We start from the raw sequence: 14,063 nt of genomic DNA, 5'->3' as shown, positions 1-14,063 counted from the left end.
TACCACTGACTGCAAGTGAGAAATAAAGAAACTCTTAACTACGGGTTGTATCTAACATTGTACAGTAAATCATCTCGTAGATCAAACACCAGAAATCGAAACATGAAATGAATTAAGAGACACTGACACAATGTAAGACTGATTATTGATCCTAAACCCTCTAAGCCCCATACTTTATTTATTTTAAATATATAAACACAATTAGATGTTCAACATCTTGAACCATGATTTCACAGTAATTCCTCCCCATCAGAAAATCTCACTCTGCTCTGCCCCCCCTCCTCTCTCTCAGGCCATCGACAGTATCCACGGGGTGGGGGTGTTCTGCCTGGCTCTGGTCCCGGCCAACACTCTGCCTAAAACCCCTCTGGGGGGCATCCACCTGTCAGAGATCAAGCAGCTGTACCTGGAGGGGGGGCTGCACCCCTGCAACGTCCTGATGTGCCCCCACACCTGCGTCACCAACCTGCCCAAACCCCGGCAGAAACAGCCAGGTGGAGAACAGCTAGACATCTCACAAGAGTGTGTTAGTCTGCGACGGATGGTCTCTGTTAGAAGCTGAATACAATTGTTAATGTGTGTGTGTGTGTGTGTGTGTGTGTGTGTGTGTGTGTGTGTGTGTGTGTGTGTGTGTGTGTGTGTGTGTGTGTGTGTGTGTGTGTGTGTGTGTGTGTGTGTGTGTGTGTGTGTGTGTGTGTGTGTGTGTGTGTGTGTGTGTGTGTGTGTGTGTGTGTGTGTGTGTGTGTGTGTGTGTGTGTGTGTGTGTGTGTGTGTGTGTGTGTGTGTGTGTGTGTGTGCAGAGATCGGCCCTGCCTCTGTGATGGTGGGGACCCTGGTGTCAGGGAAGAGGATCGCTCAGGCCAGCGGCAGAGATTTAGGACAGACTGACGACAACGACCAGGTGAGACACACACCGTCTGCAGTATCCACGGTGATACGTCCTGAGTCTCAGCTCTAAATGCAACCTTTTGTGTTTCAGTTCCTGTTCCTGTCCGAGGTCCTGCAGTGGAGAGCTCAGACCACGCCGGACCACATCCTCTACACCCTGCTCAGCTCCCGGGTAACAACACACACCGCTGTCACTATTCACATCACATGAGATTAGTCTCTTAACTGTCCCTCAGATCATTCATCGTTTAAAAACTGCAGCATGCTGACAAAATATAAAACGAGAGATCTTAGCAAATTAGAAATATTTCCGATCAACAGACAAAGTGTTTTTACATGTAAGATACAGAAGCAACAAACCTCCTTTCAACAGAAGCAGACAAATAATTAAACAACAAAAACAAATTAGGAAGTGACAGGTACAATCGACAAATAGTTAAAGGAACAACCTGCTCTCATGGATCCCTCTCCTCCCTCTCCCCTCCTCCAGGGGGCGGTCTCCAGCTCCCTCACCTGTCTGCAGCTCCATAAGAGGGCGGAGCGCGTGGCGGCGCTGCTGATGGAGCGAGCTGGTCTGCAGGAAGGAGACCACGTGGCTCTGGTCTACCCCCCAGGTCAGAGCACGCACACTTATTTTCTAACAATATCTGTGCTTAGATTCAAAATGTCTGACCAATCTGAATCACGCCTGCAGGCATCGACCTGGTTGCAGCCTTCTACGGCTGCCTGTACGCCGGCTGTGTTCCCATCACCGTGCGACCCCCCCACCCTCAGAACATCTCCACCACCCTGCCCACCGTCAAGATGATCGTGGAGGTAAGGGACTATTAAATACTCTCTCACACCGATTTTCTACTTGGCTGAAGAAAGCACTACATACTTTATTTTTAAGTACCTTGTATTTAGAGTTGAATTGCCTTTTCCATAGTCTCTATAAGAGATGCTCGCTCCAGCTGTGTAAGAGGAATAAGGAAATGAATTATTGAAGTGAAAGGATCACACAGCAGTATCCTTAAGATTGCCCCCCCCCCCCCCCCCCCCCCGCCCTGCAGGTCAGTCACTCGGCCTGTGTGATGACCACGGCGGTGATCTGTAAGCTGCTGCGCTCCAAGGAGGCCACAGCCACCGTGGACATCCGGAACTGGCCGCCCGTCCTCGACACTGGTACGGCTGCAGTCCATTCTTTTTTCAAATTGTACATGTTTATTGAGGTCCCTATAATCGTGACACTTGATTGGTGTCAATAGCATTCAGCATTCAGTCCAAAGAAATGAACAGTTACAACTTATTAAAAATGTGTGTGTGTGTGTGTGTTGCAGATGACCTTCCAAAGAAGAAGCCCCCCGCTCTCTATAAGCCCACCAACCCCGACGGTCTGGCCTATCTGGACTTCAGCGTGTCGACCACCGGCATGCTGGCTGGAGTTCAGGTCAGCTCACAGTTAACTCACACAAACAGAAAACTATTACAGACTCCCGTCTTTATTCTATTTTCTGTTTTCAATATCTATTTATCAATATATGCAATGCACTTTCCTTAAATCCTCTCATAGTGTGTGTGCTTCCTTAAAGAACGATTCCTTTTATATTAACGCTCCATCTGTCTGCCTTAGTCCGTCTCTGTGTGTGTGATGTCGTGTCTCTCTCTCCTCCCTACCTCTCTCCAGATGTCCCATAATGCCGTTGGAGCCTTCTGCCGCTCGGTGAAGCTGCAGTGTGAGCTGTACCCATCCAGAGAAGTGGCCATCTGTCTGGATCCGTACTGCGGCCTGGGCTTCGTGCTGTGGTGTCTCTGCAGGTCCGTGCCCCCCCCCACTCACACCATTTAAATGTACTTATCAACGTTCAATATCAGATGACAGTGTGAAAGATGTCGCTCATAGTGAACCTACGAAGTATTGTTAGCTGAATCTGCAGCTTCTCTTTGGCTGTATCATTTACATTTTTAATAATCACTGTGAATGATCTGTCCCTATATTTCACTGCAGTAGCTTTTTTATTATTATTATAGAAATGTTGGTTCATGTTATACTCAAATAACCATGAATTCTAGAATGTTTTCCTCATATAAAAAGAACAGACATTTTATCCGTGACGTTTCAAACTCTGCTTCCAGATCTCAGGTCTGCTTAGTTTGAAATCCCCAGCTCATAAATCTTGATCTTGGCGAGAGCAGACTTCTGCTGCTGAATGTCGTATAAATAAAGCACACTGCAAATCACTTTCGCTATGAGAAGTTTCTCGTCAACTTAAATGACGCTAAGATTAATGTCCGTGATTTTGGTTCTCTGGGAAATATATCTCGATCTCTAAGAGATGAATGCTTATTTTATTGCATATAAGAAATAAAAGAGTGTTTGTTTCCTGCAGTGTGTATTCAGGCCACCAGTCCATCCTGATCCCCCCCGTGGAGCTGGAGTCCAACCCGGCGCTGTGGCTGCTGGCCGTCAGCCAGCTGAAGGTGCGAGACACCTTCTGCTCCTACAGCGTCATGGAGCTCTGCACCAAAGGACTGGGCCTGCAGACCGAGGCGCTCAAGGTCAGAGACACAACTCCAGCCACAAAGATTCATTACATACAGGACTGTCTCAGAAAATTAGAATATTGTGATAAAGTTCTTTATTTTCTGTAATGCAATTAAAAAAAACAAAAATGTCATACATTCTGGATTCATTACAAATCAACTGAAATATTGCAAGCCTTTTATTATTTTAATATTGCTGATTATGGCATACAGCTTAAGAAAACTCAAAAATCCTATCTCAAAAAATTAGAATAGTTCCTCAGACCAAGTAAAAAAAAAAGATTTATAACAGCAAAACACAATCAAACATTTGAAAATGTCCATTAATGCACTCAGTACTTGGTTGGGAATCCTTTTGCACGGATTACTGCATCAATGCGGCGTGGCATGGAGGCAATCAGCCTGTGGCATTGCTGAGGTGTTATGGATGCCCAGGATGCTTCAATAGCGGCCTTTAGCTCATTAGCATTGTTGGGTCTGGTGTCTTTCAGCTTCTTCTTCACAATACCCCACATATTCTCTATGGGGTTCAGGTCAGGGGAATTTGCAGGCCAATCGAGGACAGTAATGCCATGGTCAGTACACCAGTTACTGGTGGTTTTGGCACTGTGGGCAGGTGCCAGATCATGCTGGAAAATGAATTCCTCATCTCCATAGAGCTTTTCAGCAGACGGAAGCATGTAGTGCTCTAAAATCTCTTGGTACACAGCTGCATTTACTCTGGGCTTGATGAAACACAGTGGACCAACACCAGCAGCTGACATGGCTCCCCAAACCATCGCTGACTGTGGGAACTTCACACTGGATTTCAAGCAACTTGGATTTTGCTCCTCTCCAGCCTTTCTCCAGACTCTGGCGCCTTGACTTCCAAATGAAATACAAAACTTGCTTTCGTCTGAAAAGAGGACTTTGGACCACTGTGCAACTGTCCAGTGCTTCTTTTCCTTAGCCCAAGTCAGACGCCTCTTCCGTTGTCTTGAGTTCAGAAGTGGCTTGACCATGGGAATACGGCTATTGTAGCCCATTTCCCGGACACGTCTGTGAACAGTGACTTTTGATACCTGGACTCCAGCTTCAGTCCACTGTCTTTGAAGCTCCCCCAAATTCTGGAAGCGACTCTTCTTCACAATGCTGTTAAGGCTGCGGTCATCTCTCTTGGTTGTGCAGCGTTTCCTGCCACATTTCCCCCTTCCAACAGACTTTTTGTGGATGTGCTTTGAAACTGCACTCTGTGAACAGCTTGCTCTTTGAGAAATTTCTTTTTGTGTCTTACCCTCCTGATGGAGGGTGTCAATGACGGTCCTCTGGACAGCAGTCAGATCAGCAGTCTTCCCCATACTTGTGATTTAGTTTACTGAACCAAGCTGAGTGTTTTTCAAGGCTCAGGAAACCCTTGCAGGTGTTTCGAGTTAATTAGACGATTCAAGTGATTCGTTGAACACCCTACTAGTATACTTTTTCATGATATTCTAATATTTAGAGATAGGATATTTGAGTTTTCTTAAGCTGTATGCCATAATCAGCAATATTAAAATAATAAAAGGCTTGCAATATTTCAGTTGATTTGTAATGAATCCAGAATGTATGACATTTTTGTTTTTTTAATTGCATTACAGAAAATAAAGAACTTTATCACAATATTCTAATTTTCTGAGACAGTCCTGTATTTAAACCCTTTTTTTCAATCCACTGGACATTTACTAGAAACATTTGTAGGCCAGTTCGCGCCTCTCAGAGATTTGTCTCAGGGCTGGTGATCCCAGATTGCATCAGTGCTTTCTAATTCAGCCACACATGAAGCCTGAGCTGACTCACTGCGGAGACATGTGTCCCCCACAGTAATAAACTCAGAGCGTCTCCGTCTGCGCACCCTGAGGACACGTCTGAAGTCACTGGCGCCTCTGATTGGTCACAGCAGAGTTCATTTGAGTGATTCTCTTTCTTTAAGTCTCCATGGAGACTGAAGGATGAACGCGGGAAGGAAAGTAGGAATGATCTGAATGTACTCATACCTCAGTATTTCTCTCCTTCTGAGCTCTGACAGAAAGCAGTGAAGCATCCACCTGCTTCACTGATGCTCCAGAAAAACACTTTGTTTATTTCATTGATTTTTGATTCAAATGTTATTTCTACAGCTACAGAAGAGGAATCAGATATGAATGTCTGAAAAGCAGAATAACTTGTGACAGCAGGAGATTAGAGTTGTGTTAATCTGTTGCAACAGGATTTCAGTATTCATTTATTAAGTGAAGTTAAAAAAATAAGCATAAAAAAGGGATAAGAAAGAAGTATAAAATATATATATGGGATAATTAGTCAACTCTGTAAATATATATAAAACCCTGATAAATAATTCTCATGATAAACCCTCACATGAGAAGTCCTCTATTAGCTGATGAAATGTGTTGTCTGTCTCCTCCCCAGGCTCGGGGTCTGGACCTGTCCCGGGTCAGGGCCTGCGTGGTGGTGGCGGAGGAGAGGCCCAGGATGTCGCTCACACACTCCTTCTCTAAACTCTTCAAAGACCTCGGCCTCCACCCTCGATCTGTCAGCACCGCCTTCGGCTGCAGAGTCAACCTGGCCATCTGCCTGCAGGTAAACAGCTGCTTTTGCTGCACGCTGAACATCACAGACTCAGGAAACTACGGCAACAAAACTGAGTCGGAAATTATGATTACCAAAGAAACAGAATGCTTTATAAATTACACAATTTTTTATTTTTTCAAAACGGCAAAAAATACTTTTAGTCACTTTTTCTACTCCAAAAATGTCATCCAAATTTTGGAACAAATTCAATTTTTAGACTATATTTTATTAACACAAAATCCTTGTTTGCTTTTGGAAAAAACACCTCACAGTTCATATTAAGTGGTTCAGTGACGCGTCCTAAAACCCGGAAGTGAGTTAGCATCTCTCCATAGGATTTTGGAAAATATCTGGAAATCAGGTCTGTGGTTGAAACACATTGAGAGAGACGGATCACGTTTTGTTCTACGACATTAAATCCATCAGCAGTGACCCCACTGGTGATTTCTGAAGAATTGACGTGTCTGAAAAACGATGGTTGTTACCAAGTGGCTGAATAGGACTACAGAAGTCGTGGAGGCCGTTGTACGTCATTACGCCGAACACGTAAACACTCCTCGAAGTTAGTTTCTGTTCTGCTTGAAAGCAAGTCCCTGCCTCCTGCAGACTGTTCAAACAAACGCTTCAACTCGTACCATTTAGAATCTGTATGTTTTGAATATGGATCTTAAGTCGGCGTGAGGTTGAAGCAGCGACCCTACTGTAGTTCCTTTATAGCATAACGTTAGCATTTTGCTTCTGGTGACTAGATTTATGATTCGAAAATTATAAAAGTAGGGTAGACATGTGGAGATTATCCGGCTGAACAAAACGTGATCCGTCTCTTAAATGTGTTTCAACCACAGACCTGATTTCCAGCTATTTTCCAAAATCCTATGGAGAAATTGCCTTGCTTTTTGTCGAAGAAACCGGAAGGAGTTTACTTCCTGGTTTTAGGACGCGTCACTGCGGTTCTCTATTGTAAGCAAAAATAAGAAAGCACCCTAAAAAGATTGGGTAGTTGTTTTTCATTCAACGTGCTTTATATTGGAGGACAGATGAAATGTGTCTGATCACATGCTCACTGTGTCTGCGTTGTGATTGGCTGCAGGGCACGTCAGGACCGGACCCCACGACTGTGTATGTGGACATGAGAGCGCTGCGCCATGACAGGTACCCCTTCTGGACTCCCAGACTTAGTTTCTTTTGAATCCTTCCCTTTAGGTCCAACATTGTGACATTTGCGCATGTGTGTTTCAGGGTCCGGCTGGTGGAGAGAGGCTCTCCTCACAGTTTGCCGTTAATGGAGTCTGGCAAGGTGAGAGACATTTATATTCAGATTCATTTTGCACCGGGTCATGTTTGCAAGCTCTAGACTTCCTGCATTATTAATGTTGAGTGTTCGTCAAAAAGCCCTCTCCAGTGACTTGTCTCCATGCTTTAATGTTCAAAGAGCTCTTTATACCTCTCATACTGTCTGTGCTGCAGCACCTCTTTTCCCCCTCTGTCTGAAACCAGAGCCCAGTCTGCTCTGATTGGTTAGCTGGCCGGCTCTGCTGTGATTGGTCAACAGCTTAGAGATGTCCCGCCCCTTAGCCTACAATCACGTACTAGGGCTGTCGTGACGATAATAGCTTTGAATTTTTTTATTTATTTTTTATTTTTTTTACGACGTGCGATATTAAATAGGCAAACTAACTCAAGGACGTCATGTTACAATTATTTTGCTGATTGCTACAAAAGGAAAACTCGCGTGGCTCTCATGTCCGGAGTACTTGAGTGAGTGACATGCCGGCTCTGCATGCACAGCAAACCACCAATCACAGTCAAATCTCCAAAGCAAACGGACCGGGTGATTAAAGTTAAAAACACTGAATAAAGTAGATTCATGTGGTTCTCCAGTTCGGCGCTGCTAACCGAGCTAGCTCAGCTTGTTGCTCTGATAACTTAAGATCCAGACGTCCGTGACTAAAATCCTTCATCCGCTTAAATATAGTTAGAAAAATACCAATTGTATATCATTAAAGTTCAAGAATGGATGGTTAGCGGACAAAAAAAAACGGTATTCTCTTCAATTCCTGTATTTTGTTCATATCGCAATATCAGTTTTTTCCAATATCGTGCAGCCCTATCAATGTGTCGGAGCGCTAGCCAATAGAAGCTTCAGTGTTACATAGTGATGTCCTTTGGAGTTATTAAAAAGCAGTATATGTGGACCTGAAAACACAGACAGTAAGCTGTATCATGTCTGGGGTAATTAAGTTGTTTTTTCTTAAGAAAGCTCAAGATGACTGCCGTGTTATACGGGAGAAACAATAACGTTCTGTTTTTGTTTTTTTCTAAGATACTGAACCGTTGATCGTGGATGATTATTAATTATCACAAACACCCAGGAACGTGCAGAATATGAGTCACCCAGTTTATTTACAGAGGACATGTTTAAACCACACATGTCAGCGCGTCCCACTCAGGCTTGTTAGAGTTATGTTTTTTCAACTTGGGATTCAAGATATTGAATTTAAATCTCTCCTAATGAAAACTAAAAGCTACTCAACAACCACATCTATCTCATTTCTTTTTTAAGACACCATATTTTCAGTGGAGGAGTCTTTAAAAGTCCTACGAGTGGCCCTCCTCTGAACACTGGTTCCTCCTGCAGCTCTTCACGTCTGCAGGACATAATGACAGTGTTCTCAAGTGACGGCTGAGCGCCACTTATTCCACTTTCATTACAGATCTCTTAGCAACTGACTGCGGAGCCCCTTCTGCGAGGTCAGCAGGAACATCTAAATATATCAATCAATCAACCTGAGATAAAGGAGAGGACTCATTTCTTCCATAACTTTGAGAATAATACCTTTTCTCAAATGAAACTGAGTCTAAATGTATTTGTTGAGAAACGGCAATATGACCAGGATTATTTTATTCTTTTTAGATTTACATATTTATATTACCCGAAGCATTTATACTTTTAATCATATTTTTCAAACGTTTCTGTCTTTTCTTTTTGGTCTTTTATTTCTCTTTTGTTTTCCCCTTTTTTATGTATTTGGTCCTTTTCGGTCTTTTTATTATTACATTTATTGACTTTACTGATACATTCGGTCTTACCTCTTTTGCTGTTGTTTTCCCTTTAATTTGATGCCAAGGCAATCACACAGAAGCTCCTGTTAAACAGATGAAATGACCTGACATACATAGCCTCTGCTTAAAGCACACGTGTCAAACTCAAGGCCCGGGGGCCAAATCAGGCCCTTGGTGGATTTAATTTCGGCCCGCAGGATAATTTCTAATCACTATTAGATCTGGCCCTCCGGTATATTGCACGCACACCTTCCCTCCATCCTGAGGGTCTCCTCAGCTCAGAGCCTGAGCCCAAACATTGATGACCTTGCACCCAAGATGAGATGCCAAGTATCTGAGCTAGCATCACAGAGCAGCACACTGAGTTTAATGGATGTTTCCTTCTGCACTTTCTCTCTCACGACAACAGGGCATGTTTGGTTTTCTCTTTGAGGGAAATAGTTTTGTTGAAGCTGTTGTTGGCCTGTGGGAAAATGTAATCATAAGAAATGACTCTGGAGAAGCTGCAGATAGAGCCATAAGAAATGAATCAACTGATTATTTAATGTTTAATGTTGTTTTTATAGGCAATCATTTAAGCTTTGTTAGTTCCAGGTTTAATATGTGCAATAAGTTGATTTCAATAAGTTCTGCTATAAACATTGAACCAGTCCGGCCCTCGACTAGAACCCATTTTTTCATTTTGGCCCACTGTGTGTTTGAGTTTGACCCCCCTACTCTATTTGATGCATTAAAAGCAGAGCTGATCTGAGAGGAAAAGCACTTTGTATCTACATGAGGAGACGTTGGTGTCTCTCTTCCTCCACACACACAGACGTCATGTTTCAGGCCGGGCATCGATCTTTATCTTGACTCACTGTCTGTGGGAGGAGGAGGACATCTGTTTACCAGTCAATACATCCTTCTATTTAAAGCCTCCTGAGTGCTTCTCTGAGTCTCCATCTGTTGAGTTTGTTTGAAATGAAATCAGACAAACTGTGGTTGTGTTTCTGACATCCGTGATATTTAGCGAGGAGGTTGTGAAGCGAGTGTTAAGTAAACATCTGGCTCTATTTCGGGAGTCTTATTCATGCTGGAATCAAAGCTGTAACTATGGCAACTGATTTGTTCTTTTATTTATCCTCAGATCCTACCCGGAGTTCGTATCATCATCGCCAACCCCGAGACCAAAGGGCCGCTGGGAGACTCCCACCTGGGAGAGGTCGGCAGCAACTCATAGCTCTTCCTTCCATATCCTGTATCATCCTTCTCTCCTTCCCTTCTTCTGTGTCCTTCCCTCCTTCTGTATCCTTCTCTCCTTCACTTTGTCTGTGTCCTTTTCTCCTTCACTTCTTCTGTGCCCTTCTCTACTTCCCTTCTTCTGTGTCCTTTTCTTCTTCCCTTCTTCTGTGTCCTTCTCTCCTTCCCTTCTTCTTTGTCCTTTTCTCCTTCACTTCTTCTGTGTCCTTCTCTCCTTCCCTTCTTCTGTGTCCTTCTCTCCTTCCCTCTCTTCCAACTCATTTATTTCCTCTGTCTTTTGTTTACCTTTATTTCCTTTTTCTCTTGCACTTTACTCTGTTATCGTTTTATTTTCTCGTCTCAATTGACATTGTTTTTTATTTCCCTTTCTTTATATTTATTTTCTTTGTCTGTCCTTCTGAATTTTCTCTTTGTATTTGTATATTTTCCCAAATTCCCAAATGGTTGCCTCAGTATTTATTTATCTTTCTTCCCTCTTAAATATGTAGCTATTACCTGCCTTATTTTTCAAAGTCAAGTCAACTTTATTGTCAATCTTCCAGTTTGTGTGTACAGACAGAGAGATCGAAATACCGTTTCCCACAATCCAGAATATTCATCAAAGCGTACTACGTAGAGATTGAGAGTATAATATTGCAGTTAGAAACCGTACCTGTTCTCTCTGTCCCTGCAGATCTGGGTGCACAGCGCTCATAACGGCAGCGGTTACTACAGCGGTTACGGAGAGGAGGTCCTCCAATCGGATCACTTTAACTCCAGGCTGAGCTTCGGAGACACGCAGACGACGTGGGCCAGGACGGGGTACCTGGGCTTCCTGCGCCGCACCGAGCTCACCGACGCCAACGGGGGTTAGTCTCCTCTCCGCCTCCTACGTCTCCTCCACTCATTCTCTCTGCCTCCGACACCAACATGTCTCCTTCTTTCTCCCAACAGAGAGGCACGACGCTCTGTTCGTGGTGGGCGCTCTGGAGGAGGCCATGGAGCTGCGGGGGATGAGGTACCATCCCATCGACATCGAGACCTCCGTCATCCGCGCACACAAGAGCATCATGGAGTGGTAGGTTTAACAGAGACAGAAAGAGACAGGAAGTGGAATATTAAGCCTCCAGAAGGCCAGATATTTGAAGTGAATATGTTATGTTCATGATCAAATCAACGATGTCTCTGTTTCCTCAGCGCTGTGTTCCCCTGGACCAACCTGCTGGTGGTGGTGGTGGAGCTGGAGGGCTCGGAGCAGGAGGCGCTGGACCTGGTTCCCATGGTGACCAAGGCGGTGCTGGAGGAGCACTACCTGATCGTGGGCGTCGTCGTGGTGACGGACATCGGCGTCATCCCCATCAACTCCCGCGGCGAGAAGCAGCGCATGCACCTCCGCGACGGCTTCCTACAAGACCAGCTGGATCCCATCTACGTGGCCTACAACATGTAGCCTGAGTGTGTGTGTGTGTGTGTGAGAGTGTGTGTGTGTTCAGGAGTGAGCGAGCATGCGTGTGTATGCCGTGCATATCGCCGTTGTTGTTCATTTATTTCCCAGAATCAAGATGTACTGTATTTTTGAACCTGCATATGGTGTGGTGTTACGTCGTCGTTTTTTCTTTAAAGTCGTGTTGTGCCGGTTGATTGGCTGATTGCTTGAATGGTTGATTGATTGGTCATTTTTACACCCCGTTCAATCTCGTGGCCGTTACCGGGAGCTCGTCACTGTAGAAAGCCTTAGGGGAACACTGTGTCGGTCCTCACACCGTTTTTAGGAAGTCTTAGGAGGTACAAATAGAGAGATACAAATATAAAAGACTGTATCATGTTTGACTGATCGAATCGGAAAAAAAAAAATGTTTTCAATTAGAACAGGGTTAGCCAGATAATTGTAAAAATATAAATATTGTACATAGACATAATAATCTATATGGAGAGGTACCTAAAACACAAAGAGGTATAGTAGCCCCTATATGCAGCTCTCTCCACCTGCACCCTGTGTGTGTGTGCGTGTGTGTGCAGAGTGTGTGTCTCTGTCTGAGTGTGTGTTCATCATGTCAATGTGTGACAGGGGCATTTTACATACTTTTAATGTGATTTACGCGACAGATTTTATCCTCAGATGAAGAAATAGGAAAGAGAAATTATGGAAATGAGACACAAACTGAAAACATCCAAAAAACGAATAACTACGTTTTTCTCAGATTGGAAAGTCTCACAATAAATGCATTGATTCAAGCTCGATAGACATTAACAGCTTTTGTCTCGTGTGAAATGTGTTGACCATGCAGAAAAAACAATTTAAGAACAATATACGTGCAATGTGTATCAATAGAAAGATGATTTAAAGCACTCTGACCTGCAAACATATGCACAATGATCTACGTTTTTCATCATATTGCTCGCAGTAAACCTGAGAAATGTAGTCCAAAGTTTCTCGTCAAGCGAAATGCACTGTGTGAATACTAAAGTGGGAATATTGTAGTTATTTAAAGGGCCTATGGGAAGAGTTTATCCGCACGAGGTGTAGTAATCCACGCCTAATGGGAACTGTCAGTGACGCCGTGGGTTTTATAGAGAAATGTATTGAGAAATAATTCATAAGCTTTTGTTTACTTCTCTGTGGATACACACATCGCCTCATCGGTCATGTTTTTGGTCTTTTTATCAGAAGAAAGGAGAAACTTTATGCATATCAGGAGTTGCTTAGCGCTTGTTTGGCTAACAGAGCAGTTTGGGTTTGTTGGTAGCAGCGTAGCGGTCATGTTTCAGTCCCTATGTGTGTGTGAGTGAATGTGTGTGTGTGGTGGAGGATGTCAGATAAGAAGGAAAATCCCATCAGAAACCTGAAGGGCTTGATGGGAGAGAGACTGCATGGTGTGTGTGTGTTCAGTGTGTATGTATATTGTATGTAAATAGTGTTGATTTTGTACGGTACAAGTGTGTGTGACTTGTTTTGTACACATGATAAAAAGATTAAATGACACTTTTATAAGAGCCTGCTATTGGCTCACAGTCACACTATACAGTGCAATAAAGTGCTTTGATTGGCTAAAACTCAGACTGGTTGTTATTATTATTATTTTTTTATTTGTACTTTATTATGATGTGCCTGATTTTTATTAATGCTTCAGACTTATGCCTACAATTGTTTTTTATTTAATTGGCACAAATTAAGAAGGTCAAAATAACTTTAAAAAATGCACAAAAAATTTAAAACATTTCATTGTTTAATTTAGGATTCACAGTATTTACATTAGGCCAGCCTCTCTCATGTTTCTCTCAGTTTTCCCATCTGGTTTTATTGGCTCCATCTCCAGCGCTCTCACTCACTACTTTTAATATCTATAAACAAAAACGTTTACACATGCAAACAATATTTACAGAAATGCAGGGACGGCTCATAAAAAAGCAACAAATGGATGAGCAGACAGAAACGAGCGCAGTAAAACATTCAAACACTGCATGATTAACGGTCCGGTGTAAATACAAACCAGCTTTCCCTTTTCTCCTTTATTTGGTTTTTCTGCTTCTAATTTTCAGACTATCTCGGTAAAAGCATTCCTGACTGATTTATGTTGCGTTTAAGGTCATAAAAGACTGCATGATGTGTGGGGTCAGACGCTGGGTTCAGTTTTTATCCTCCGTCCTTTCATCTGCCACTGATAAAGTTAGAGCTGTTCACTCCGCAACTTGTTTATTTATTTTACATACTGCAATACTAATGGCATCTGGACAAAGTCGTGTTCTTATATACAAACCTATTATAATTAATTCAATATGTATCC

The 14,063-nt window shown here is 43.2% G+C and overlaps 1 protein-coding gene across 2 annotated transcripts in view; it reads left to right on the top strand.

The window, feature by feature from the left end:
• Positions 1 to 13,336, top strand: part of LOC307026519 (disco-interacting protein 2 homolog C-like) — a 50,711-nt gene extending 37,375 nt beyond the window's left edge. For both annotated transcript variants that reach the window (XM_079661993.1, XM_079661992.1), the window contains 16 exons: positions 293 to 494; positions 801 to 901; positions 980 to 1,060; positions 1,379 to 1,502; positions 1,583 to 1,704; positions 1,941 to 2,052; positions 2,208 to 2,317; positions 2,555 to 2,685; positions 3,258 to 3,426; positions 5,836 to 6,006; positions 7,088 to 7,149; positions 7,237 to 7,294; positions 10,187 to 10,261; positions 10,973 to 11,147; positions 11,233 to 11,356; positions 11,476 to 13,336. In XM_079661993.1, the coding sequence (XP_079518119.1) occupies positions 293 to 494; positions 801 to 901; positions 980 to 1,060; positions 1,379 to 1,502; positions 1,583 to 1,704; positions 1,941 to 2,052; positions 2,208 to 2,317; positions 2,555 to 2,685; positions 3,258 to 3,426; positions 5,836 to 6,006; positions 7,088 to 7,149; positions 7,237 to 7,294; positions 10,187 to 10,261; positions 10,973 to 11,147; positions 11,233 to 11,356; positions 11,476 to 11,728 (2,070 nt within the window). In that variant the 3' untranslated portion in view covers positions 11,729 to 13,336. The remainder of the gene's footprint in view (positions 1 to 292; positions 495 to 800; positions 902 to 979; positions 1,061 to 1,378; positions 1,503 to 1,582; positions 1,705 to 1,940; positions 2,053 to 2,207; positions 2,318 to 2,554; positions 2,686 to 3,257; positions 3,427 to 5,835; positions 6,007 to 7,087; positions 7,150 to 7,236; positions 7,295 to 10,186; positions 10,262 to 10,972; positions 11,148 to 11,232; positions 11,357 to 11,475) is intronic.
• Positions 13,337 to 14,063: the final 727 nt, after the last annotated feature.

Source organism: Notothenia rossii (genome assembly GCF_949606895.1).
Source record: "Notothenia rossii genome assembly, chromosome: 12".
Taxonomy (NCBI): Eukaryota; Metazoa; Chordata; class Actinopteri; order Perciformes; family Nototheniidae; genus Notothenia; species Notothenia rossii.
This window is presented reverse-complemented; position numbering and strand designations above follow the sequence as displayed.